The 27,158-nt window shown below is 45.1% G+C and overlaps 1 protein-coding gene across 1 annotated transcript in view; it reads right to left on the bottom strand.

Moving 5' to 3' along the window:
* The window catches only part of NAGPA (N-acetylglucosamine-1-phosphodiester alpha-N-acetylglucosaminidase), a 152,526-nt gene that overhangs the window by 22,980 nt on the left and 102,388 nt on the right, over positions 1-27,158 (bottom strand). The window contains exons 6-8 of the mRNA XM_086958554.1: positions 12,052-12,257; positions 5,855-5,902; positions 4,876-5,004 (exon numbers count right to left, since the gene is read on the bottom strand). Coding sequence (XP_086814680.1) covers positions 4,876-5,004; positions 5,855-5,902; positions 12,052-12,257 — 383 coding nt within the window. The remainder of the gene's footprint in view (positions 1-4,875; positions 5,005-5,854; positions 5,903-12,051; positions 12,258-27,158) is intronic.

The following is a 27,158-nucleotide window of genomic DNA, read 5'->3' as shown; positions in this document are numbered from 1 at the left end:
TCGTTCACTGACCACCTGCATTTCAATGTAAAGATTTAACAAAGTAAGGTATGTTATGTTATAGAAACCTGAACCGTAGCTAGTCCAACATTGTTCTCCATGTTCGCTCTGCTGTGGTCCTGTCATCATTCTTATCACCTATGAACAATCTGGAACGGACAGTAAAATTGCAATTATGCTCTGGACAAAGTATCCCCCATCAAGTGATCTAGCTGCGTGACCCAAATAACTCTAATGAACAGTAGGAAAATACAAGTAAGTGGCTGTACCGGGGCTTGATCTGTAGATAGATCCTTCTAGATCTAGCAATCATTCAGGATCTTGCAAAGTGCAACTATTCCCCTGTGAGGGTCTCGAGGTGCATGGTGGGGGGGAGCGAGGTAGTCTACGGTTCAGTCGAAGAGCCACGTCTTGAGGTCCTTCCTGAATTGAACCAGCGATGGGGATTGCCTGAGCTGTAGAGGCAGAAAGTTCCAAGTCTTCACAGAAAGGTAGGAATAAGGATCTTCCTCCAGTCGTGGTCTTGTGGAACGGTACGGTGGCCAGGGCCAGTTGGGCGGAGCGAAGATGTCTGGTGGGAGTGTAGCAGGAGAGGCAGTTATGGCGGTATGCAGGTCTGGCGTTGTGGAGGGCTTTGTAGGCGTGCATGAGAAGGGGATTTTCTTGTTGACAGGCTGCCTGTGAAGGTCTCTCAGGTGGCCGGTGATGTGGTTGGGGCGTGGGATGTTCAGGATGAGTGTGGCCAAAGCGTTCTGGATAGTCTGCAGTTTTCATTTTGAGTTTCTGGGTGGTGCCAGCATAGAGTGCGTTGCCGCAGTCAGTCTGCTGCTGACGGGTGCACGGGTGACCATTTTCCTAGACTCGGTGAGGATCCACTTGAAGATCTTACAAAGGAGGCAGAGCGTGTGGAAGCAGGAGGACAAGGCGGCATTGATTTGGCGGTTCATTGAGTCCTGTTGATGCCAAGGTTTCATTTGTGGTCTGTGGGTGGGGGGGCGGGGGTTGCAAGCGCTGCAGGCCACCAAGAGTCGTCCCAGGTGGAGGGGGAGAAACCCAGGATGAGGACTTCAGTCTTGTCTGAGTTAAGCTTGAGGCAGCTGCACTTCATCCAGGTGTCTACTGCCTTCATCCCGTCGTGGAAGTTGCTCTTGGCAGCTGTGGGTTCGTCTGTGAGGGAGAGAATCAGCCCGGTGTCGTCGGCGTAGGAGACTATGTTGAGTCTGTGGCTTCAGACGATGGCTGCAAGCAGACAATGTTGGTGTTGAAGAGGGTGGGGCTCAGGGAGGGTCCCTAAAGCACTCCACAGCTGATCTCTGTGGGTTCTGATTTGAACAGTTAAAAAGTCTGACTCTCTGTGTTCGGCCATTGAGGAATGAGCGGATCCATTCCAGGGCTTTGTCGTGGATACCAGTGTTGTTGAGTCTTGCGCAGAGGGTGTGTTGGGAAACGGCGTCGAAGGCTGCAGAGAAGTCCAGGAGAATGAGGGCTGCACTCGGCGAGGAGAATACTTTCAGTGCTGTAGTTGCTTCTGAAGCCTTTCGTGGTTGCTTCTGAAGCCTGATTGGGAGAGGTCCAGGATGATGTTAATCTCGACAAACTTTGAGAGTTGGGCATTGATAGCTTTCTCAATGACTTAGGATGGGGAGGGGAGCTGAGTGACAGGTCTGTAGTTTTTGAGGTCCGTTGGGTCGGCAGAAGGTCTCTTCAGCAGGGGGTTGATCTCAACATGCTTCCAGTCTTCCTAGAAAGTTGCGGACTCAATGGGGCAGTTGATGGTGCAACAGAGTTTGGGTGTGGAGGAGGTGTCGGCACTGTTGAAGATGTGGTGAGGGCAGGGATCCGAGGGGGCTCCGGAGTGGATGCTCCTCATGATCCTGAAGGTGTAGTGTGAGGTGAGGGGAGTCCAGCTGGTCAAGGTCTGCTGGGGGCCGGAACCTCAGGGGGCAGTTGATGGTGCAGCAGAGTTTGGGTGTGGTGGAGGTGTGGGCACTGTTGAAGATGTGGTGAGGGCAGGGATCCGAGGTGGCTCCGGAGTGGATGCTCTTCATGATCCTGAAGGTGTTGTGTGAGGTGAGGGGAGTCCAGCTGGTCAAGGTCTGCTGGGGGCTAGAACCACTTGGTGTGGTGGTTGCGGGTGGGTGATCCTTGCGTTGCGAAGCTGTCATAGATCTTCTTTTTTTTTTTTAAAGTTTTTGGCGGACCTTTATTATTCGCACAAGCAAGTACAGGCAGAGGCCTACAACCACCTGGCCAGCCACTAAGCAAGTCATGATGATAGCAAATCAATATTAAGAAAACATAGCAGCACATGGTTAGTTGTTCCAGCAAGGTCAGGGCATAACATATATGCAAGTATGTATGCAGGCAGTTAGGATTAATGAAGGTTCGTTTTCCAATCTATAAATCACAGGATCAATACCAAACAATCGTTCCAGGTCCTGCAGTTAGCCAGCATAAAGGGAAAGGTCAACGAGCAACACAATTGCAGTAGGGGAGAAAGGCTACGTATACAAATCAGGATGATCCCCAGCACAGTCACGTTTCATAATAAACCAACGCCCCACCCCTCAAAAACTGAAAATACTACAGGAACCATAGGAAACGGTAATGCTGAAAAAGAAAAAGAAAAGAGGGCCATAGAACCAAGGAGGAAGCAAGGAACTAGAAAGAAAAATCCCCACCCCCCAACCCCCCACCCCGCACCCCTGCAGAAGGCCACGGCCTACCCCCCCCAGCAGTGTGCCTGTCGCCCTAAATGAAAGACCCGAAATGTAGTAAGGTAAGAAAGAAAGAAAGCGGAGGAGGAGAGAAATCAATATACCAGCTCCCAGCCACCCACCCCCCGAGCCCCGGACCATCAAATCAACACAAAAGCGAAAACAGTTTCAGTCAATACAGTGCGTGCCCCACATAGTCACCAGGTTAACAAACACCATTAATCAAGGAAGCAATCTCAGCCCTGTTCCGTGCGATCGAGTGCACCAACGGAGTACAGCCGGCCAGCCGCCATGTTAATCGACGTGGGCGACAAAGGTGAAGAGGAGAATTCGATGGGCTGCCCACCAAAGCCAGCCATAAACAACAGTTTGCAGTCAAGGGCACCGTGAGAGAGTTCCATGCGCAGCATTAGGCCCCAATCCCCAACGGCAGCAAGCAGTCCCGTAGTCGTTATAGAATCCTGGCCATCCAACATCACCATACTCACCGGGAGAATCATGACACATCGCTCAAGTGTAGGGTGTGGCACAGTGTCCTGGACGCACGAACAGTCCCGTAGAGCGTATCCCACAGCGGGAAGAATGGCATCTAGTTTTCTCCCCAGGTTGCGAGCACCGCAGTCCAGGGTGACGCGAAGGGCACCGAGAGCAGCCATAACATCCCGATCCCTGGCGTCGTTCCATGAGCACAATCCACGGCACTCGTCCTCACCAAAGGCTCCTCAGCAGGCCTCGCCACATTAGTCAGGATGTCGCTGTCCCATGCATCCGATCGGGCATCTTCTCGCCCCCCATCAGAGCACAATCGAGTCACGGTTGCAGAAGTGGCGAACTCCATGGCGTCTCAGAAAATGTTACAGAGGCGGCCTCAGCAGGCGACAGGATCTCTATTGCACGCTAGAGCCCTCAGAGCTCAAGCACAGATCCCGAGTTGCACAAAATGGCGCCCGCATTTACGTCGGGAGAGATAGAAGGAACAGCCGAGCAGTGCACGGGCGGAAAAACCCAAATAAAGTGTAATTCCCCCGGTTCTTTGATGTTCCGCCGGCACTCGACCCGCTTGGTGGGCTGGAGAATTGCATCAAAGGACAAACAGTGCGGGTGAATCACTCCGGTCGGCCGATGTCGTTGCATGAGGGGCTGGCCATCCCTCGCACGCAAAGCCCCGGTTTCACGGCTGTTGAGGGCTGGATATAGAGCGGGAAAATTTCTCCGGTTCTACCGCTGGTGGAAGTCTCGGGAGCACGTCACCGAAAGCTGCAACACTTCCCCTTCACGAAAATGCGGCTCGGGGTCAGGATTAGTTTCAGGATGTGTATGTAAATCAGGGAAGACGGCGGAGCTGAGAGCCTAAGCGGCCATCGCGGTCGCCAGCTTGGCTCCTCCCCCCTGTCATAGATCTTCTTGATCTTGTGGTGGAGTGCCATTGTTTGTTCCACAGATCAATGATGTGACAAGAAACATGTTCTTCCACCTGTTGAAATTTACTTCACCTGCTCTCCGATGGGCTGTTCTATTCCTCATAATCGTCCTTAACAGGATTTACTAATAGCTACAAAAAACATAATTATGTAGCCCGCCTAATCCTCAACCCCAAATAGCACAAACACAACAGGCATGCCAACACGAATGCCATGAGGTCTCAAGACTGCTTTTTTAACTGAAAGCTGAATAATAAAGCATTTCCTATGCCCTGTAAATAAATACATGCACAACCAGGACTACATAGATAAACTATGCCTTACTATCATACTGAATGCCTAATGTCAGCCTCTCAAAATAAGTTATTGTTCTGAATGGTACAAGACAACATTTATGGAGGGGATTGGTGATAAGGTCTGGTAGCAAAGCATGCCCTTCTTTGGTGCTCAGCCCTGAGAAGGGCTTCTGAAAATACTGCAAAGGTTTGAAATCACACTTTTTTAATAAATAGAAAATACCCCTTTTGCTGTAGGCTGGACACCCCACTACCAATCTGGTCGTTGACTAAGAGCTCAGAAACCACTGACAGGCAAAAGGCTGTTAATATTATAAATAAAATACAAAAGGCACATCTTCATACAGGTTTGGTTTATCCTTTTGGTTGCGTGATGCCCCTCATCCTTTCTTCAAAAATGAATTCTGGTAAATCAGGTCAACAACACACCCAGAAAAGTACCTTGTTCACAGAACAATCCTTGGAATCCAGGTGGGCATGAACATGTGCCATGGACAAAATCACAGGTTCCTCCATTCTGACAAAGGCATTTTCTGGTGCAACCATCACCGTAGAACCCAAGGGCACACACTGTAATGGAACAGAAGAAAAGGATGTCAGGTTTAGTAATCCACTGCGTGCGAGGGTATCTATGAAGTAGCTTTATAGTACGCTAGCGAATCTCATCAGTGCAACATGCTACCACTTGCCATTGCATCTCAAACTGCAGAGGAAGCAGCACAATATTGGTGTTAGGAGAATGGAGGGAAGCAGCAGCTGGATCCATTTCAAAGGTTTGATATTTGCCAGACATATCAGCTTTGTCTCTTCATCCTCTTTTTATCAAACGTCAGTGGACAGCAGTGCTGTTGACCATAACTTGCCTACCTTGACAAAGGTTTGCAAGGGATGTAAGGAGCCGGGGAATCAGTATTGGGCCAGCACTATTAACATCTGAAGAAATAATGGTAACGCCTACATCAATTCCTCTGGTTCAACAGACAACAGTTTGCTCTTCATCACTAATGTGCTAAACAACTGATGCCCTGATATTCAACAGCTTTAACTGCTACATAAGGTGTTGTGGTTCATGCCCACTGCTATCCATTCCTCAGTGCTAAGAGCTTGTGTGTTATAACATCCAAACTACTGTAATATATGTACGTTTGCAGTCCGTGTGTATACGTGCTCCACAATTCTTGATAGCAACACTTCACTCTCACACACCTTCATGTCAGCAAAAGCATGCATGATGATAAAGTGGACTTTCACACTGAAAGGAAGTAAATTAACAGATGCAGTCAGAAGCGAAGACATTAGCTAGGAATACTCCTTTAACATAAAACTATAGTCATCACTGGGCCAAAGCTGACATCAATAGAATGACTTCAGGCAGCACAGAGCAAAGAACCGCGCAGGTGATAACACTGAGTCGAAGTACCTTCATTGCAGTTGCTGCCTGTCCAGCCGGCATCACAAAGACATCCATCTAATGAGAGAAAAAAATATGTTCTTACTCATTGATCCGATAAGTTCTCTCCTAAAGTGTGAAGTGCAAGGACACAATATCAATATAGATAACTGTGCAAACATTCCCTCAATGCAGGTCAATCTTAACTAAACGGCAGCCCCAACTAAATCAATAAAGAGAAACCCTCCCCTCAGCTCACCACAATCCAGATTTGCAGCACAACAGTCATTGTAATAGTAGATCATAGATGTGAGGTTGTTAGTGTATCCCAATCTTTTCCCACAGAAGCACTCCTAATACAGTCATGTGTTTCACATGGCCCGTTGTAGTTTTCCCTATGTTAGCCCAAGTGTGGACATTGTAGGCTGCATTTTCTTTTGCACTAGTTTCTATGTAGACACATTGCCTTTGCGCCATATTGTACTTTCACACAGAACCAGCATACGTTTTCACATTGTGTTCTTTTCCTGGGATTTAGTCTGAACACGCTAGACAAGGTCAAACAACAATGCCTCTTGTTATTCCCTCTGGTCAGACACTAGCACCTAGACATAACACGAGAACGCAGGTTACGTTTGTGAACACACACGTTTTGTCATATAACTGAGCACAAGAGCTTGAGAAAGCACACACACCGAGCGAGGGTGCAAAGATGAGATTGCTACATCAGCTGAGATGTAAAATGTCGGACTGTGTATGCTAAGGTACGGGGTCTGCCACTAATCCCAGACATGAAGATAATCATTTAGCTTCAGTAGAAGGGAGGGAGTTAGGATATTCTGTCTTATAATATGACAGGGCTTGTTATGATATATGGTTTATTGACCATGCTAACAGTATTTATAATATGCATTTGGTTTCTAATTTTGGCACAAATACTGCATTTTAGGACATGATAGTTTGAATACATATTCTAATCTTCCTTTGTGTCTCTTGTTTATATTAATGTGGATGAGCACGAATGAGCAAGCGAAAGGGTGTGTCCTGTTACCACGATCCCTGAGAAAGGTTGAGAGTGTTGTGTTCTGGGGTCCAATTCACTTGTTTCTCTGGTAAGGTTAGGAGGGCGAGTGAGGCATTATAGCTAGTCGGATTCAGGCTCATAGATACTGAGGTGGGATGGTGATTCAGGCCCTACATGCCAATATTCTATGGTTCAAAGCATAGTTCTGTTCCTGAGCAGAACCCCTGCAACAATACAGAAACCCACAATCAGCTCTGCCAGCGTACCTTAAGCCTAACCTCCTCCACACCCTACTATACCAAAATATGGAGCTTCCCACAGCTCTTCAGAAGTGCCCTGGCACCAGCTGGCTGCCATTTCATTACTGAGTCCAACACACAATCCCCTATTAATCTTATTTGCTTGACCTGCAGCATCAACTGTTATCCCAGTGATGGTATGCAGTAGAAAGTTACCTATCTTTGGTAGCAATATTTCTGGTAGCTATATAATCTTGCTGCAGACTTCTCACCTTATGAATACTCCTTCCAGGCATCAGATTGGTCTGGAAAATATTTCCCCATCAATGGCCAGGTTGGGTCTCATGGCCCCTTCAATGATTCTGCCTGTGAACTTGATATAAATGCAGTGTATTATGTGCCTACCCACGCACTGGCGTCAGTTTCCGATATCCAAGATGTGTGGAGAGGAAGTGAGAGCTACAACTACAACAAATACAGCATATAACGTATTTACATATCTTGGAACCTTTTTAATCACAGTGCTAGCTCGTCGAGGGCAGAAGTGAGGAACGTGCAAGAAGATTATGAATCCACCATAAATATTGTAACCAAAGGTTACACAGATTCCTCACCTTAAGATGAGTCCCAAAGCTTTACCTCCCTAGCAATAGGGATTGGTTAGTGAAAATTAGCCGAGGAAATCATGCAACACTCTCTGGGCAAAGTATGGTTACTGCATGCCTGAGGCAGCAGTGTTTTGAAAATGTATGCATTGACGACCACTTAGCCACCAATATCATGACAACCAAGTAGCTGCCTGGCAGATGTCAGCAATCGGGACACCTCTGAAAAAAGCCTTGGAAACAGCCATGGCGGAGTGAGCACAAATGCCCTCCCCTAGAGCCAAGTCATGTTTTTCGCAATACTAAGAATTAACTCACATGGAATAATGTCTTTAGTCACTGCCTTGCTCATTTTAGCTTCAACAAAGCCCACAAAGCTGGTCCTGTGAGGTTGAACTACACCGCAGCATGCATTAGGTTCAGCATATCCAGACTTTCCTTGTTTTTGGTAGGATGTGGAGAAGGATAGAGATATAAAGAGTAATAGCCTGGGCCAATGGAGTGCAGAAATCAACGTGGGTAAGATATAAAGAACCAACTAATCCAGGCAGAAAATTGTGAAGGGTGGTCAAGCTTATATGGTCTGAAGTTCTCAGACTTAGCAAGCAGAAGTATTTACCACCAACAAAACTGTTTTCATAGCAAGGAGTTGAACCTGACAAATGTGAATTGGCTCGAAGGGAGATGCCTTCAAGAAAGTCAAAACAATAAGGAGAGTGCATGGCGCACTGGCACGTGCGGAATATCTCCAAGAACCGGCGGTAATACTCTCAATGGACGCGCATATGGCGTTTGACATGGTCCATTGGCCGTTTTTATTTGCGGTGCTGCGCCATTTGGGGTTTGGCCCGCGGTTCTGCGCCTGGATCCGCCTATTGTATGAGAAGCCCATGGTGCATGTCACTGCTAACGGCCATATATCACCAGATTTCCCCCTGGCCAGAGGCACGCGTCAGGGGTGCCCACTGTCCCTGTTGCTATTTGCCTTCGTTTTGGAACCTTTGGCGGAATGGATAAGGTGGGAACCTACTATCAGGGGCCTCAAATGGACCGATGATTGGGAAGATAGGATATCCCTGTATGCGGATGATATCCTATTATACTTTACCTCCCCTGAGCGTTCCATTAACACTCTTTTGGATGTCTGCACGGCCTACAGACGAGCGTCTGGTTATTCGATTAACTGGTCTAAATCCACCATATACATACTACACGGTCCTCCGCCGCGCTTACCGAGTGGATGCCCCTTACAGACTGCAGATAGTACATTTCAATATTTAGGGATTTACATCACGGCTAACTCAGTCGACTTCTATGCACAATATTTACAACCCCCCTTTGAACGTCTCAAGCGTGACATACGTCACTGAGAATCGCTGCCGCTGACTTTGCTGGGCAAGGCAGCGCTTTTTAAAATGATGGCTCTACCCCGCTTCCTATACATTTTAGAAAACGCGCCGTACCCCGTGCATGCCACCTATTTTAAAACGATTGCAGCGCAGGTGTCGGTGCTATTGTGGGGTCGAAAGCCTGCACGTATAGCGCAAGCCAAGTTAGTAAGAAGTTGGTATGATGGGGGCATAGCGCTCCCAGACATCTGTCTTTATTACTGGGCAGCACAGTTAAAGGTTGTTAACCAGTGGCTGCATCTCCCGCAGTCTGAACCAGCTCTAAAAGCAGACAGGGCACAGTTGGGACTATCTGGTATGCTGACCCCCCTCTACGATAAATCAATGTCCCTCATGAAGTTTGGGCCATTGAAACAAACACTCACCATATGGCATCCTGCACTGACCAGGTTGGGATGGCAGGGAGTATCGACACAGTTAACTCCATTGTGGGACACGAAGAAGCTAGGGAAGATCAGGCACACCAATGGCTTTGACCGTTGGGATGCTATAGGCATTTAAACAATTGGAGATCTGTGGCAGAAGGGACAGGTGATACCCTTTGTGAACTTGAGACAGCAATATGATTTAGCCCCATCAGAATACTTCTGGTATATGCAGATACGCCACGCCTTAACGACAACACTAACGCCTGAAACTGAAGTCCCAGAAGCGACCCCTCTCAAGGACAGACTACTCACGGACTACATGCCATCGAAGGCGACATCCCTGACGTATCGTAAGTTGATAAATAATTTACCTGACCCGACAGGGCCCTTGCGGGAGAAATGGTCTCATGACTGTGGGGACATTGATGATTCAGAGTGGCAAGAGGCGCTGGCGTCTCCGAAAGAAGTGGGCATCCCCTCGCGTCTCCGCTTGGTGCAGCTGCGCATACTACTAGACATACACTGCATTAGATGAGGCAAATAACACACCCATACTGCCTGGTGGGATGTGGGGAGAAAGGGACCTTCTATCACACTATATGGGATTGCCCGAGAAATTGCAACTTATTGGACACAAGTGATGCGACCAGGTCTCAATCAGAGGAGGTTTCCCTACTGCCAGATCATAGACGTTGCCTTTTGAATATATGGGAACCTAATGACCTCACCCGTTCGGGACAAGGTTGGATGACGCTGGGTATGTTCATGGCAAAGAGGAACATAGTGCAGAGGTAGGTGGGGTGGGGCGGAGTTGCCTACGCTAGCGGCCTGGATACATGATAGGGATGCAGCAATGATTTCAGAACGGGCAGTGTTTTGCAATAGGGGCTGTCCCAAAAAATTGAGTAAAATCTGGGGGTCATGGAATGAATATAGAGGAAATATTTGTGACCCTCCCTCTGATGATGATGATTCTAGCTCTGATTCCGATTGATGCACTAGTGACGTTGAATGTACCAAGAACCCCTGTCACGACTATTGGAGTCAGATATATTTGTAATTGTGACATAGTCATATTTGTTTCTTCTGAAGGGATATTGTGCACAATTTGCTTTATATATTTATCGAACAATGTATTGCACTGTTTTGAAAATGCGAATAAAATTTTTTTTTAAAAAAGAAAGTCAAAACAAGGTTCAACTCCAATGAGGAACAATAAACAGAGTCGGAGTGAACAGAATGGGCGACTGCTTAGAAAGCAGGAGGAGTCCATCTGCAAGTGCACATCTGGATACAGACTAAAATCGGCACTGGAGCCAAAAGACTTTCTTGGTGTTGCAGCTACTGCCTCCTTAGATACAACTTGGGGGCCATCATTTACCAGTGAACATGAGGCACCACAAGGAAGCACAAGACCATGAGGTCTAACAGGTGCAAGTCCTGCTTCACCAGAATTCAAGCTTTAGTCAGATACATTGAAATGATTGCCCAAAAAAACATGAACCTCTAAGAAAAAGGGAAGGCTTTGATAATGGTTGTGTTTAGTATTGCTGCAATAAAAATGAGCCTCAGTTTGGGAGTGATTTGAGTCTTCTGTACGTTGATGGCAAACCGCGGGTTGTGTAGGGGAGTTATTGTATAATGTTGGTGTTCCTTGATGAGCTTTGGGGACTCCACCTTCATCAGCCAGCCATCCAAGCATAGACATACATGGATTCAGAATAAAACATGTAAACCGTAACAAATTGCCCAGCAACCCTCTGTGCCCAACGTGTGATAGTAGACATCATGCACAAAGGACATATGTAAATATTTCAGGTTTGTAGATTCAAGTTATATGTACACAAGGAATTAAATATTAACATAATTGTAATACTGAAGAGGACAGATAGAGACTCCAAAGCAATATAACGCTAAGTTTGAAAAGGTTCAGATTGACATAAATGAAGAGAAAAGATAACACAGGGATTTATTAATCACTTTATTTGATGTTTGGACCCTGCCACCCGATTGCTGTATTTTCGACTCTCAGAAGTCGATGGGGCACTGGCAGAGCCAATCAACGCACAATGCTGCTTCTGCGAGAATTGTCTACGCTAATCCATCTATCCAAACCAGATGTAGACTCTGCTGCACACAGACTTGTATCATACATCGATCTGCCAGTGCACTTGAAGCCAAGCAACCAGGTCCTGATACTAATGTGCCCTCACTGCTGCCCATGCCGCTGATATTTGCAGATCTGACAAACTAATCAAGAAAGGTGTACCATTTGTCATTCATATATTGGGTTCTACAACACGGACATCCAGCGCTCCCCCAGATCAATAGTACGATTGACCTCTTGAGTTCACATATTCTCTCACTGATTAATTAATTTCTAGTTCAAAAGCCAGCCTGTGACATGTCACCCCGGGGCTACAATGTACCAGCTGACAGTATTTAATAGCAGATAGTTAGCCTTGCATTTTTGGCCAGAGCGACACAGTCATATATGTTCACTGGAGCCAATCTGCTGCACCGCTAACGACCAACCAGCCTCCCTTACAGACCAGAACTACAGAAAATAAGAATGTCCTTACTTTGGGTGCAGATCCCACGCCTGCTGCAGTTGAGAGGGCCACAATCCAGGACGCTGCAGGCAGCCCCACTCCAGGAGCCAGAGCAGCGGCACTCGCCATGTATGCAGTCACCGTGGCCACTGCAGTCTGCAGGGATGCAGACCGGCTCATGGACACACAGCACTGTCGAGATGCTTCGGGCACAGCGCCACATACGGTCCTCAGCACTGCAGAGAAGTTAGACGATGAGATGCTTTTAGCAGATACAATGTGTACCTTACATCAGGACTTGTGCAGCTGCCATACTTAACATTACTAAACAAACCCGATACACAATTCTTCACAGATCATACACGGGAGTTTCTGAAGTGTGCAGTGTGCATGTAAACATTTTTATGAATTAGTCTCTGAAAATGCTTCATCTGTCAAATTCAGGAGAGCCTAGAGACCAGCGAAGCACTAGCACTAAGTGTTGCATTTTAACAAATTGACTGGAGAAAATTTGAAATGACAATACTAACCATTTTTATACCAAGTGGGACCTTTCATCACTGCACTGACAAAACGAAAAAGTACAAAACAATTCACAGTAGTTTGAGGACATTCAGATTAGGGCACTGAATAGCCCCGCGGCGTTAAAATGAGCCTTTCGGGAATATCTCTTTGTAATGGAGAAAAAGCATTCTTGTCATAATTTCTGACTCCTAAAACGACAGATGTTTTTTTTACAAGACCTTTGGAACATTTGCCTGCCAAGACACCACCTTTGGATAAAATAAAATTGTCCTTTTTTCCGCAATTGGTGGTTCGAGTTTAACATTACATAATGGTATTACCACCAAAGAATTTAAAAAATCTCAAACTCAAGAGCCACGTGCCCCACTATTGCATTCACTGTTTTGTTAACCACACATTCAGTTTTGGTAACCATGTACTAACAAATTGTAGCAAAACCTTTCTGACAACTGAATGAAGTCTTGATTGCTGAGGATGCATTTAGGTTTTTCACTGTTACACAGCATGCTGGAAGCTGCCAATTTTCCTAGAAAGCTGACAGCGGTCGTAAACACGCTACAATCATATTTAACACATGTGGCACTTGGATATGTATTTAAAATATGCAGGATATTTTAATCTACAGCTTCCAGTCATATTACTGCTGGTAATCATGTACGTCGACAATCTAGGTATACTAGATCAAACTTTCTTAAGACTGTAAAGTATGCTGCAAATACAGGATCTATTCAACAGCAACAATCATTTAGTGATAAAACAAAAGCGATGGGAAAAGAACAAAAGGTTTTAGAAGAAAAAGAAAAATCCCATATGTAAATTATTTATATGTGGGGGGTTATACACCAAGACCTTTATTGAATCCATGTAAGAATAAATATAATTTCAATGTATGTTTATGGCATCATTTTACCCGGGGTGCGAGGAGGTCATAGGAAACACAATGAAAAATATAAACTCAACAGCAGTCAATGTAAATCTCTTCCGGGACAACTTTTAATACGTGATAGGACACCACAGGTAATAGTACTACTAGAACTTGGTATCACTGCAGCAAGTCCACTTGCAAACAAATCAGCCATGTTGTACATAATGTAAATTAAAAAAGAACCAGACTCAAAAACAGCAACCGTGTATTTAGACCTGCAAACGTAAATCTCCACTCACTAAACACCTCCTGGAGTGTCCTTTAGGAATTACACGAAGAGCTAAAAGTGTAACAGAGGTGTGACAATCCAGTGCTCTTCGTCAGATATTGACAGTTAAAAAGCTCAATTACAGCCAGGATTTTTTTAGAAAATAATGAAACCTTTACAGTAAAGTTTATATTGATGGAGCTGTTATCCTAACTCCACATTAAACTATGGCGTGGCCGGGAAACAGTAAAAAAGCTTATAAAAGTTTTCGCTTTTTTTCAGTCGATTGTGAGAGAGGCTGAGACTTTTATATTTAGTTGTCCAAATTTAACTGATTTGCCCAGACAATGTTAGAGAACTATTTTTATGGAGGAACACGTGTAACATAAGATTGAATTCGTTTTTTATTTGCTTAGAACATCAAGAAGAATGAAGTTGCTATGAAACTGAGTTTTCTATTTTTTTTTACACATGTACAGAACTTTCTAGAAGCTACATATAATACACATTTACATTTTACATTTACATACGCCACGGACAACACTAATATATATAATAGTGTTGATATTAATATAATTGATCATTTTAATTTTCGTGGGCAATGATAAATTAGTAACTCTGGTTACTGAAATCAAACATATATTTACTTTTTTATAGAAACATTTATACATGGCTGTCTAAAATTCATTATGTGACATTTATCCAAACTGTTCATAACTTAAGGGCTTTGGACTTGTTTGCCGCGTATCTTTAAAACTAAATATTTTAACATGAAGACTATTATCTTGCACTGAGACAATCGGTGGTATTAGAAATCTATCTTCTCCACTTCAAGGCTGAATGTTTTATTCTGCCGTAATAACTAATGCTGAATTTTCAGAACAATTATTTGCATTAATCAAAAGGCACAGCAACTTTTCTTTTATAAAATGCTGAGCAATCATGAATAAATGACCAATACAGCTATAAATAAGAAGTGGAATGGGGAACTGGAAATAACGTCTAATGAAGGTTGTTGGCAGACAAACTGAAGTTCCTCACAGATGCTTAACACTCGATACCCTAAAGGAATAATATATTTATATATTTTTAAACACACAAACGGTATTTTACATCCAAAAGAATTGCAGGTTTGGGTAATTCTGGTTTCTCTAGATGCTGACATTTTTTTCCTCTCTCGGTTACGAATTTCTCTATTTAGGAAGTGTATAGCGAGGAAGCAAAACTGGAGATATGTCAATCTTACATTGAAATAATTGCAATGCAGCAATGATGATCAATTATTAAAGTGAAAGATATATGTTTAATGGTTGAAACAGTAATACAATTTAAAGGTGACTGGTAATCGTCTCATCACTGTAAATAAACGGCTGGAATGTATTTCGTTATAAGGGAAAAAGTTGTTATATTTGTGCGGCGAATGTCTCGTCAGGGCTTTAGCCACACACCGGATTATCCGGAGGACCTTGGAATACCTGACGAGTCATTTACACAAAAAAATTGAAAGTGATACAAATTACTGTCGTGCATTTGAATAATTGAGGAAAATAGAAAAAAGTAAACAAATTGATTAGCCTTGAGAAAGCCCTGGCGCTACCTGCCACATAGGGTGAAACACGTGTCGGCTGTCTTTCCTCTTTGTTCAATAAACAAAATCTGGATAAACCTAACAAAACTGAATTGAATTATTAAAGAATGGATTAGATATGACTATGGCTTTTGCTAAGATCAAATTAAAGTAAGGAAGGATTTACCCTTATCATCAATTGACTTCAAAGGAAAGGAATACATACTTACTCTCAAACTCACTTATAGAAAAGGAAAAAGAAACTAATTTCAGCTTAATAATGAAGCTTGAGTGAGCAATATCTACAACTCTTTGCCCAGTCTTATTTCTGTTATCATGCTTTCTATTAGAACTCAAGTCAAGGCATAACCTAACTGACATTGAATTCTATAACTTTTTGAAAATCAGAGCAGCCTTGACCAAAACTAAACTATCCACCGCACAACCGCCAATCTCCCGATATGTGTCAAACATTAATAAATTAGGGCACCAGGTCCCACACCTCTACAAAATCTTCCGCCCAAAATCCTCTATTTTTAATGACAAAACAATTACTTATTGGGAAAATCAAACTAAAACCACATTTAATGAACAAGAACTGACCACAGTATGATCCTCGGCCTCACGCTATACAATCTTCCCAGTGCTCTCTCAAACAAAATTTTGGCTACTCCATAAGGCTTTTTGGACCCCTGCAAGCTTATTCTCATTAGGTCTCAGGGAGGACGTATTATGCTGGAACTGTAACAAGGAATGGGGGATCTAGCACATCTTATCTTTCAATGCCCAATACTCAAAACATTCTGGGACAAAATCTTTGGTTTTATAAATAGGCTGCTGGGCTGTACGCTAACAAAATAATTTTCCTCCCTCACCACTGCATTTATGACCGCAGAACTGAGATCAGATCACGATAAGGACCTACTAGATCTGCTACTGACCGCAGCAGTGAAAATGGTCCTAGCCAATTGGAAATACACAAGCAAGACTTCATACAAAGACTGGTTCAACTGATCACGCATTTCAGAGGAGCAGACAACATTGCCCTACAGAACTCACCCTGGAGACCAGCCTCCGGAGGGATCTGGAAATCACTCGACACGTTCCTAGACTTTTATGAATCCCCATGAAAATAAGACATGTCGGCGAAACTTACCCTGGTTCCCCATGTGTACGGACAAGTGTTTGTAACCGGACGCAACTACTATGGCCTCACGGGTCTGCATGTGGGCCAACATGATTTCCAATTTCTTCACACAAGTATGCTAGTCGTATGTCAGACTAACAAGAATAAAAATAAATAAAAACACTTTGAAATAAAAACATTTTTTTAAAAGAAAGAAACTGGGGTGGCGTAGTGGGCAAAAGAACGATGAATTTAACCCAGATATTTTGACTGGGGGAGAATTGTTGCATTGTCAGCATTCCTTCCATCATTTGTTTGCTGCAACACTTTTCGCTCTTAGTGGGATGGGTATGCCCATACGTGGGTCCCTTGCTCACTGTGCCATTGGATTCAAGCTAGCCTGGCTGAAGAAGGGTGACATACCCTGAAACCGGTCCCAGGATGCTTGTTTCCGGTCCAGGGAGGACCTTGCCTGGCAGTTCGGTCTGGACTGTTCCCATGAGACACAGTGTCAAGACTGATTTGCATATGGCTGGGTTCCAATTGGGGTGGCGTAGTGGGCAAAAGAACAATGAATTTAACCCAGATCTTTTGACTGGGGAGAATGTTTGCATTGTCAGCATTCCGTCCATCATTTGTTTGCTGCATCAATTCTATTATAATATGACATACAAGACGGCAACTTGCAATCTTATTGCAACATCTCAAATTCATCAATAAAGCACGTATGATTCTTTTGACATAGGACTCCCCCAACCCCAATAAAATGGGTTAAATAAACTAAAGGAAAAGAGCAAAAAAACTAAAGTTCATAAAGACATCTCCAATCTACGAAAGTTTCACGTGCACAGCTCCTAATCTGCGTTGAGTCCCCCGCCCCTGGGTTTTTGGTATCTAATCTCAGTATGTATGTGAATTCAAGTTTCCTGAGATCCTTTTCCCTATTTCCACCTCTGATAGTTCTGGGCACCGCATCAATGACAAAATACTTTAGCTCTCAGTCATAGTTGTCATGAGTTTCTGTACAGTGCATTGCATCTGCTCCACTTACGGAATCCACTACTTTCTGCTAGCCGATGGCTTTCAGTGAATTCCACGATATTGCTTCTAACCAAATCGTCCCTCCTCGAGCTCGCTCTCCTGAAAGTGCACCCCAACGTTTGTGGGGGTGTCAGACCTATCACTGGTACATTTTGGACTAGGTACCAGTACCTATTCAGCATTTTTCTGATGCTGTTATGTTCAGGGATATAGTGAGTGATGAACCCGTGTTAGATTTGGTTTTGCTGTTTGGGTTTACGGGGTTTAAAGATAACTTCCTCTCTTTTCAAATATTTGACTTTCTCACTTGATTTGCGGATAACCTCATCTATGTAACCCCTTTCCTTGAATCGTGCAGATAGATCTTTGGTAGCAGTGTCAAATTCACTTTCTTCACTACGTCTGAGCACTTTATTTATTTAGTGTATTTTGTATAGCGCACAGCTACCCCACCCGTGTCCCGGCGCTCCTGTGTGAATGTGTACTGGATCTGACTCAGATAGAATTAGCAGAATAGAAATGATTTCAGGGCTTTTCGGAATGGAAGCTCTTCCTGGATCATTCGGATGGAGGGAGGAAGTTTGTACCAGAGGGAGGCAGCACATACTTGGAACGTTTTACCTCCGGAGCGTACTTTTTTGAATCTGGGGGTGGCAAGAAGTTTTTTTGAACTGGAGCGAAGAAGTCTGGCGTTACTGTAGGGACGAAGGCAGGAGGAAAGGTATGCAGAGCCCTTTCCCTAAACTGCCCGATGGGCAAGAGTTAGGGCCTTGAATTCTGCTCTTTTTTGGATTGGAAGCCAGTGAAGTCTTCGTCTGTGAGATGAAATGTGTTTGCGAAGGGAGATGCCACAGACCAGCCGGACTGCAGCATTCTGGATCATCTGAAGTCGATGGCAGAGGCCAGAAGCAAGTCCAATGTAGAGGCAGTTAGCGTAGTACAGGTGGGACGTAATCAGTGCCTGGACGAAGCACGCCGAACTCAGCGCTCTACTAAAGAAACCTACAGCGGACCCCACCGAACTCAAGAATTACCGCCCCATCTCGCTCCTCCCGTTCCCAGCCAAAGTCATCGAGAAGACCGTCAACAAGCAGCTGGCCGCCTTCCTCGAGACGAATGGATCCCTCGACCCCTCACAGTCTGGTTTCCGAGCCAACCACAGCACCGAGACCGCCCTCATCGCTGCCACCGATGACATCCGAGCCCTGATGGACAACGGTGAAACAGCGGCCCTCATCCTCCTAGACCTCTCCGCGGCATTCGACACTGTCTGCCACCGCACCCTAGTGCAGCGCCTTAGCAACATAGGAATCCAGGAGAAGGCACTAGAGTGGATCATCTCCTTCCTTGACGGAAGAACACAGAGAGTCCGTCTACCACCGTACAAGTCAGAGGCCACCGAAGTCATCTGCGGCGTCCCTCAAGGATCCTCGTTGAGCCCCACCCTCTTCAACGTCTACTTGAGCCCCCTCGCGGCCATCGCACGCCAACACAACCTCAACATCATCTCCTACGCTGACGACACCCAGTTGATCCTCTCCCTGACCAATGACCCCGCCGCCGCCAGAGCCAACCTTCACGAAGGGATGAAAGACGTAGCCGAGTGGATGACGACCACCCGCCTGAAACTGAACTCAGACAAGATGGAAGTCCTCATCCTGGGTTCCTCGCCCTCCGCCTGGGACAACTCCTGGTGGCCCCCCGCCCTAGGCAGTGCACCCAAACCGACAGACCACGCACGCAACCTGGGCTTCATCTTGGACTCCTCCCTCACCATGACCAGACAAGTCAACGCCGTCTCCTCGTCATGCTTCAACATCCTGCGCATGCTACGGAAGATCTTCCGGTGGATCCCCACCGAGACCAGGAAGACGGTCACCCAGGCCCTCGTCACCAGCCGACTGGACTCCGGCAACGCCCTCTATGCCGGAACCACCGCCAAGCTCCAGAAGAGACTCCAGCGGATCCAGAACGCCTCAGCCAGACTCATCCTCGACATCCCACGACACAGCCACATCTCCGGACATCTGAGAGACCTTCACTGGCTCCCCGTCAACAAAAGAATCACCTTCCGCCTCCTCACCCACGCACACAAAGCCCTACACGACCAAGGCCCGAGCTACCTCAACAACCGCATCAACTTCCACGCTCCCAAACGACATCTCCGATCAGCCAGCCACGCCCTCGCCACCGCCCCCCGCATCCGAAGAACGACAACAGGAGGAAGATCCTTCTCCTACCTGGCCGCCAAGACCTGGAACTCCCTCCCGACCGACCTGCGCCTGACCCAAGACCACCTCTCTTTCAGGAAGAAGCTCAAGACCTGGCTTTTCGAGCAGTAGCAGCACTCCCCCCCCCACCCCCCCTAGCGCCTTGAGACCCTCCGGGTAAGTAGTGCGCTATATAAATGTCTGTGATTGATTGATTGATTGATTGGACAATTGTTCTTCTGGTGTTATTAGGTAGGAAATGTATGAATTTTTTGACCATCCTGATTTTGAAGAAACATGCTGCGGACACCGTCTGGACTGGTTTATGGAATGAGAGGCTGGGGTCCCATCTAACCCCTAGGTTTTTTACCGATTCCTTGGGTGAGGGGGTTATGCTTAATTCATGGGGCCACCAGAGATTGGAGTCAAGAGGCGAAGGCTGGTGGAAGAAGAGGATCTCAGTTTTTCCGGCATTGAGCCGGAGGAAGTTGTTGTCCATCCAACGGGCTATGTTACTGAGGCAGTTTTTTAGAGATCGAAGGTGGACTGAGTAGGGTTATTATAAGCAAACAAAAGCTGAATGTCGTCAGCGTAAGAGGTAGCTTTTATACCTGATTGGGCAATGATCTCGGCCAAAGGGGAGAAGTAAACATTGAATAAGAGGGGGCTTAGTGAGGAGCCCTGCGGGACTCCCCACTTAAGCGGGCACTTTAAGTGCTTCTCTTTACGGTATGGTGGCTTTCAAGTTAGTGGGGTGAAAACTGCTAGCATGCAATACTGTGTTGCCTGCAGTGGGTTTCCTATAGATCTCGGTCTCTAACCAATCATCTTAGTAATGTTATGTTATGTTATGTTATGTGCTGTTTTGTAACCTACAAACTTGTTATATAGTTTGTAGGTTCATTAATACATACAATAGCCAACATAATGCATTATGGAAAGCATTACACAGGCATTGGCACTATATTTTAGATGATCCAGTTATTGTCAAGGAAGCAGGAAAGAAACCCCAAATCAGATACAGAAGGGCTCAATCGGTCAAAGACAAACTGGTACATGATAATGTAACAACTAAGACGGAGTATTTGGTTGAAGCCAAAAAAAGGCTTTACTAAGTGCAGTAGATGCAGGTCCTGTGCTCATGGCAGGACCATCACAGAGGTGACAACCAACCTCAATGAAAAGATAAAAATTCAGCATGTCTTGAATTGCAGATCAGGCTGTATATGCCCTATATTGGCCTTGCCCTAAAATCTACACTTTGGCTGCACTAAATTACAAGTGCACAAATGCGTTGAACAGCACTTGAGGGCCGTAAATATCAAGATGAAGGGTACCGCACAGCACTTTAAGAATGTTCAGAACGGTGATCCTAGTCTACTAACATACAATGTAATAGACTGCATACCCAAGACAGCCAGAGGGGGAGGCAGGGAGAAATCCTTCAGAAGGCTGGTGTCCAAATATATCTTGAGAATGGATACTAAGAAGCCCAATGGGTTCAACATTGATAAAGAAATATATACACGTTTATAGCTGCAGTATCAATCTTCGCAATGTTTTTAAAGATTTACATTCTCAGTCTCTGCACTTCCACGTAACTGTTTTTTTGTATACGTTTCATTTGCAGGTATGCAGTCGCAATAGGTAGTACACAGTTGAGGTTGCATGACATATTGTGGAGAAGCTGCAGTTTAAATGGGAAGCTACTCAAGAAGAGTGATACGTTCAGTGAAATGTACAGCACATGACTGAAGTTAATGCAATTTGGGAACGTTTGGTTTTGCCCACTTGGAAGCAATAGATAAATGAGTGTGAATGAATTTGTTTGGATGCCCGCTGGAGCACAACAATAGAAATGTCACATATATATTGATGGAGTACCTATATTTATGCTCATTATTTTAACAATAGTGTTGTACTGCTGCATTTGTGGTTATTTAAGTTTATATTTGTTCCTTTTAATTTTGTTTTAAAGTGCAACTTAATTTAACATGATTAATCTAATCTTTCTTTGCCCACTTGGGCGTGTTTACTGTCGGTATACCAACTCTGTAGATGGCAATGTTAACCATTATAAGATAACCCTGATACTTTCGGACTACTTAAAGTCTTACCTTATTGTTCTGTTTATAGTCTTGGTGTTTAAAAATGACGTACATTGACATAGCCAACGTATGATAAAGGCCAATGGAGCCGAAATGTGTCTGACGCTTTGATTTCTGATGCCTTGGATTGAAATAAATCTTTAAACACTGCCTGATGTGTTGTTCCTGTTTTTTCAACTCGACAGCTGGACTTCGGTAATATTGAAAAGCTCGGGAACTAGTGTTCTAACTAGCACCCTGATGTTCTGGAAACCTGCTGGTGTATGCACACTGATTTTGGGGAGATATATATTTTCACTGAAAATAAATCAAAGGTTACAGGGACGTTCTGGTTAGGCTCACGTTTTACTCATACAAAACCATTGAAATTCAGCAGTTCTAGTTACCTGGGCTAACTATAACTTACGCCCCCGCAATGCACTGCTTATGACCTCACATTACATCACTCATGACTTGGTCAGTGATACCACTGATGGCATCTCAAATGACACCACTGATGACATCATGCTGTGAGTTTAAGTGTTTCATAAACGTTTCTGAGTTAAAGATATATATCTACTGCATAAGCTAAATTACTATTCTTTTTGAGTGACACGGACTATGTATCAGTGTGGGAGTGGGTGTCAGAGTGGCTGTATGGGTGTGTGAGAGGCTGTATGGGTGAATAAGTGAGTGTGTGAGTAGTTGTATGGGTGAGTGAGTGTCTGAGTGGCAGTATGGGTGGGTAAGTGGCTGTATCGGTGACTGGTAGTTGAGTGAGTGGCTCTATGGGTGGATGAGTGTGTTTGTGAGTGGCTGTATGGGTGATTGAGTGGCTGTGCGAATGGCTCCATGGGTGAGTGACTGGGTGTGTTAGTGGATGTATGGGTAAGAGAGTGGCTGTTTCACTGGGTGTATGTGTGAGTGGCTGGTTTGCACAGCAAGTATTTGTGGGAGATACTTTATAGATGAGGGAGTGGGCGCGTGAGTGATTGTATTGATGTGTGAATGGGTATGTAAGTGGTTCTGTAGATAAGTGAATGGATGTTTGAGTGGCTGTATGGGTGAGTGAATGGCTGTATGAGTGAGTGACCGTATGAGTGGGTGTAGGGGTCTGTTAGTGCGTGCGTGTGTGGTTTTGCGGGCAAGAGCTGTATAGGTCTGTGAGTGGCTGTGCGAGTTGATGTATGGGTGAGAGAATGGTTCTATGAGTGAGTGTCTGTCAGTAGTTGTATGGGTCTGTGAATGAGAATGTTAGTGGGCTTGTGACTGGGTGTATGAGTTTGTATGGGGGTGTGAGTAGTTCTGCAGATGATTTCATCAGTGATGTCATTTGATATGTCATCAGTGAAGTCACTGACCATGTCATGAGTGATTGAATTCACACTTTAGTACGACCGGTTAGTGAGGTTTTAAGGGCTGGAGGCTAGTATCGTGCCGATAGGGAATCCCTTTCAGAACTAGTAAGTTGGTGTATGAGGTGATAAAGTTGCTTCTCTGGGAGGAGTCATGAGTGATGTAATATGTGAGGTCATAAGCAGTGCATTGCAGGGATGTAAGTTATAGTTAGCTCAGGTAACTATAACTGCTGAATTTCGATGGTTTGGTATGAGTGATATCTGAGCCTAACTTCCCTGTAACCTTGGTTTTTTTCATGGAATTCTTAAGGTTTATTAATTCTATTTCCTAACTATAATGTCCCTGGAACCTTTGTTTTTTTTCAGTGGATTTCAATGTTTTTTAAAGTTTTATTTCCTAATTATAACATTCCTGTAACCTTTTTTCCCAGTCAATTTCAACTGCTTTTCTTTTTACTTTTATTTCCTAACTGTAACCCGTAACCTTTGAGAGAGGGTGTGAGTGACTATATAGGTAGGTCAGTGGGTGTGTGAGTGGCTGTATGGGTCAGTGAGAGGGTGTGTGAGAGACTGTATGGGTGTGTACATGACTGTTAAAGTGGGTGTAGGAGTACCTGTGTGGATCTGTGATTCGGTGCAAGAGTGGGAGTGGGTGTGTGATTCTGAGTGAGTCTGTGAGCGTGAGTCTCTCAGTGGGTCTGTGAGTGAGTGCACAAGTGTGTGAGTGTGTCTGTCAGTAAGTGTGTGAGTGTGTCCGTCAGTAGGTGCGTGAGTCTGTGTAGATCTGTGAAGGGGTGCTTGAGTGGGCCTGTGAATGGGTTCATGAGTGTATGAGTGGGTCTGTCAATGGGTGCATGGTAAAACAAGCATTTGCAATGCAACAGATCTCGCATTTACGCAAGTTTGAGCTATTGGCATTCTAAATGACAATGCCTTTTATTTATGTTTTACTTTTTGAAACATAAATAAAACGCATTGTCATTTACAATGCCAATAGCTTAAACTCGCGCAAATGCGAGAACTATTGCATTGCAAACGCTTGTTAAATAAGTTATGCTGGATAAAGAGAAGAAGCCAGTTAGCGTAATCTATCCACTAGAATCCTAGGGGCTTATTTACAAGCCCCTTGCGTCACCGGTGCGTCACTTTTCCCCATATTGAAAGTGACCCACAGGTGGCGCACTGGGCTTGTAAATAAAGCCTATAGTCTGCAGCTTTACTTTGCCCCGAATTAAGCCAAAACCCAGTAGCACCAGCCTTTTTATACTAAAGTGCCCGAGGAAGTTTATACTAAAGGGTGACTGTTTCACACAAAGGCCATAACAACAATCACCAGTAGTGTGGATTCCAATGAAATATATTCGTTCCAATCAACTAATGATGATGTGCCAAACCTTTTCCTTGTTTTCTTTAAAAAAAATGTAATTGAATCATTCATTATACACTTTATAAGTTGTTGATGGTCATTTACCCTATGATTTAATGAAACAACAGATACAAATGCAAACGTGCAAACTTCCTAAGTAATAAAAACTAGAGGTATACTTTCCAATCACTATAACACCACGCTTATATAGTTTTCAGACTTCCTGCATTCTCCGAAGCTCTTCATGTAATGAGTGCACCTAATAAAAAGCAGCATTTTATGATTATTTTAGAAGGTACTAAATTTGCCTCTCTGATATGAGAAAAAAATTGTTCGCCCACTTATTAATGCTACTAATTTGAAACATCTTATAGGAAACTGTGGTAATATTACTACTAGGGCCTGAAGATGAGTGTTCCATATTGTGCAGGTTTAAATTGTGCGCACTCTGTGTTAGCACAGGGAGCAGCACATTAGCAGGCGCAGAATTTGCACCCGGTTCCGATCTGCAGGACCAATAAAACGGGTTCCTGTGCAAAGCCAGACGATTTCAGTCTCTACACGGGGCACAAATAGTCTGTCTGCACCATTTGTATCTGTAATTTGCGCCATATTTTGTAGTCATCAATCATGGATAAACACAGCTGCAAACACAGCCAGCTAGTAATGGTCTGTCCTTCGGCCATCTTGCTAGGATTACCCCGAACCAGCTGTCTGTCAAGCTGAAAGACCTCAACCAGCGTAATGTGAACTGACCGACAGCCGAGGATGACCTGACAAGGAAACTGCTTGATTTAGAGGTACCGAGAGTGGCGTTAAAAGATATGCTTTCAGCCAGAAATGATCACAATTGTTTAGTTCGAGACTTCTCAAACCCAAAACTACATGGTTGGTGGTGAAATAATTCTGTTTAATAGCATTTGACACCTTCTTCCTCACGTTGTACGTGTTTCATTCTTCGGAAGCTTCGTCTATTGCAAGTTTCCAGGCTTTATTAAAAACAATTCGACCATCTGAGTCTGGTGAAAAGCGGAGGATATATAAGATGCTGTCACCATTGCGGAACGGCAAATGCTTGTTTACGTTGCGCTTTCTCCAAAAAAAAGAGCAAACACTGAGTAATGAAGGGGAGAGTGTCATGCCCCCAGTAAAGCATCCAGTCCAGGTGGGCGTGGGAAAAAGTGGACAGGGTGGTAACCAGGAGGGACTAAAAAGCCTCCGGAGCAATAATAACATGACCTTTATCATAATAGGTGATGCAAAATGACGCGCACCAATGGGAAACACGGGCGGAGCACAAAGCAAACTTCTGGAACCGTATTGATTCCAAGAAGCCCTCTCATGGCGAGGGCAGCGCATGCACACTGCTAATGCCAGGCGAAACCTAAAAAGTAGGGGGCCTCCTTCTTCTTGCTCCTGACCTTTAACTTTTGCCTCTTACTGCTCGTTTCGGACCTCTATTTTGCCTCTTTCTGCTCATTGTACCCGTTAATTTGCCACGTTCTGCTCGCTCCTGACCTCTATTTTACCTCTTTCAGACCTTTATTCTGCATCCTGCTGTGGTTTCTGTCCTCTATTTTTCCTCTTTCTGCTCGTTTCTGACCTTTATTATGCCTCTTCTTGCTCCCTTCTGTCCTTTACTCTGCCTCTTTCTGCTCCACCCGGAACTTTAGTCTGCCCTTTTCTGCTCATTTCTCACCTTTATTTTGCCTCTTTCTGCTCATTGTTGACATTTATTCTGGCTCTTTCTGCTCATTTTCTTAGCTGTATGCTGCCTCTTTCTGTTCCTTTCTGACCTTTATTGTGCCTCTTGCTTGTTTTTGACCTTTGTTCTGCCTCTTTATGCTAAATTATGACCTTCCCCCGGGACTATAAGGTCCCCATGGTGACAGCTGGAGCCGGATGTGATGCTGCACGCTGGGAGCTGCTGGAAATGCAGTTCCATGCATGCAGGAGCAATACTTACATCTCTTTCACTGTCCACATGTCTGCGGGCATGGAAAGAGATGAAACCTCTACTTCCAGTGGGTGGGAGCCAGCCGCTGCATTTAAGAGCGGTGGGGCATTGGGGGCCGGCTGGGGAGATTTCGAGAGACGACCGCTAGAGAATTTTCCGTTGTGGTCGTCTCTCGAAATCCACCTCCCCCAAAGCCGACCCCACTCCTCTTACCTGCAGCAGCCGCGATTGGCAGGAACACGTTGGCAGCTACCACCCATTGGAACCAGAGTGTTTGCTTTTCCTTGGCAGGAGCTGCCACAGCTCCCACCAAGCAAAAGCAAACAACTATGCCCCAGGGTGGGCACACCGGGACATAAAAGGAGCCGGCTCTGGCTGTTTCCAGGGGCATAATTGGCTCCTTCTCTTATTATGGGCTGGCCCCGGGGAGGTGCTGGTTCCCGGGTCGGATATGGCCCGGAAGGGGGCCACCCTCCCACATGTATTTTACTTGCTACCCTGGGGAAGGGGTGGTCCCCAGGGTGCAGGGTCAGCGTGGATCCGCAAACTATTCATATTAAGCCCCATGATGTGGTAGTCCCTGGGGCTCCAAAGAGCCCATGGAGGGTGCTGCACGCTGCCTCCCTCCAATATGTAAAGAAAGTCACAGGGAGGTGGTGGTAGTCTGAGATCTAAGAGCCTTAGGAGGGGCCCAGTGCGCTCCCACCCTCTTTTTTCATAAAGGCCCCCAGGGGCTTCATGAAAAAAGAACAAGAGAGCCAATGCTT

This window comes from Lissotriton vulgaris, chromosome 2_1, assembly GCF_964263255.1.
Source record: "Lissotriton vulgaris chromosome 2_1, aLisVul1.2, whole genome shotgun sequence".
Lineage (NCBI taxonomy): Eukaryota > Metazoa > Chordata > Amphibia > Caudata > Salamandridae > Lissotriton > Lissotriton vulgaris.
The sequence above is the reverse complement of the archived record's forward strand: the minus strand, read 5'-3'. Positions and strand labels throughout refer to the sequence as shown.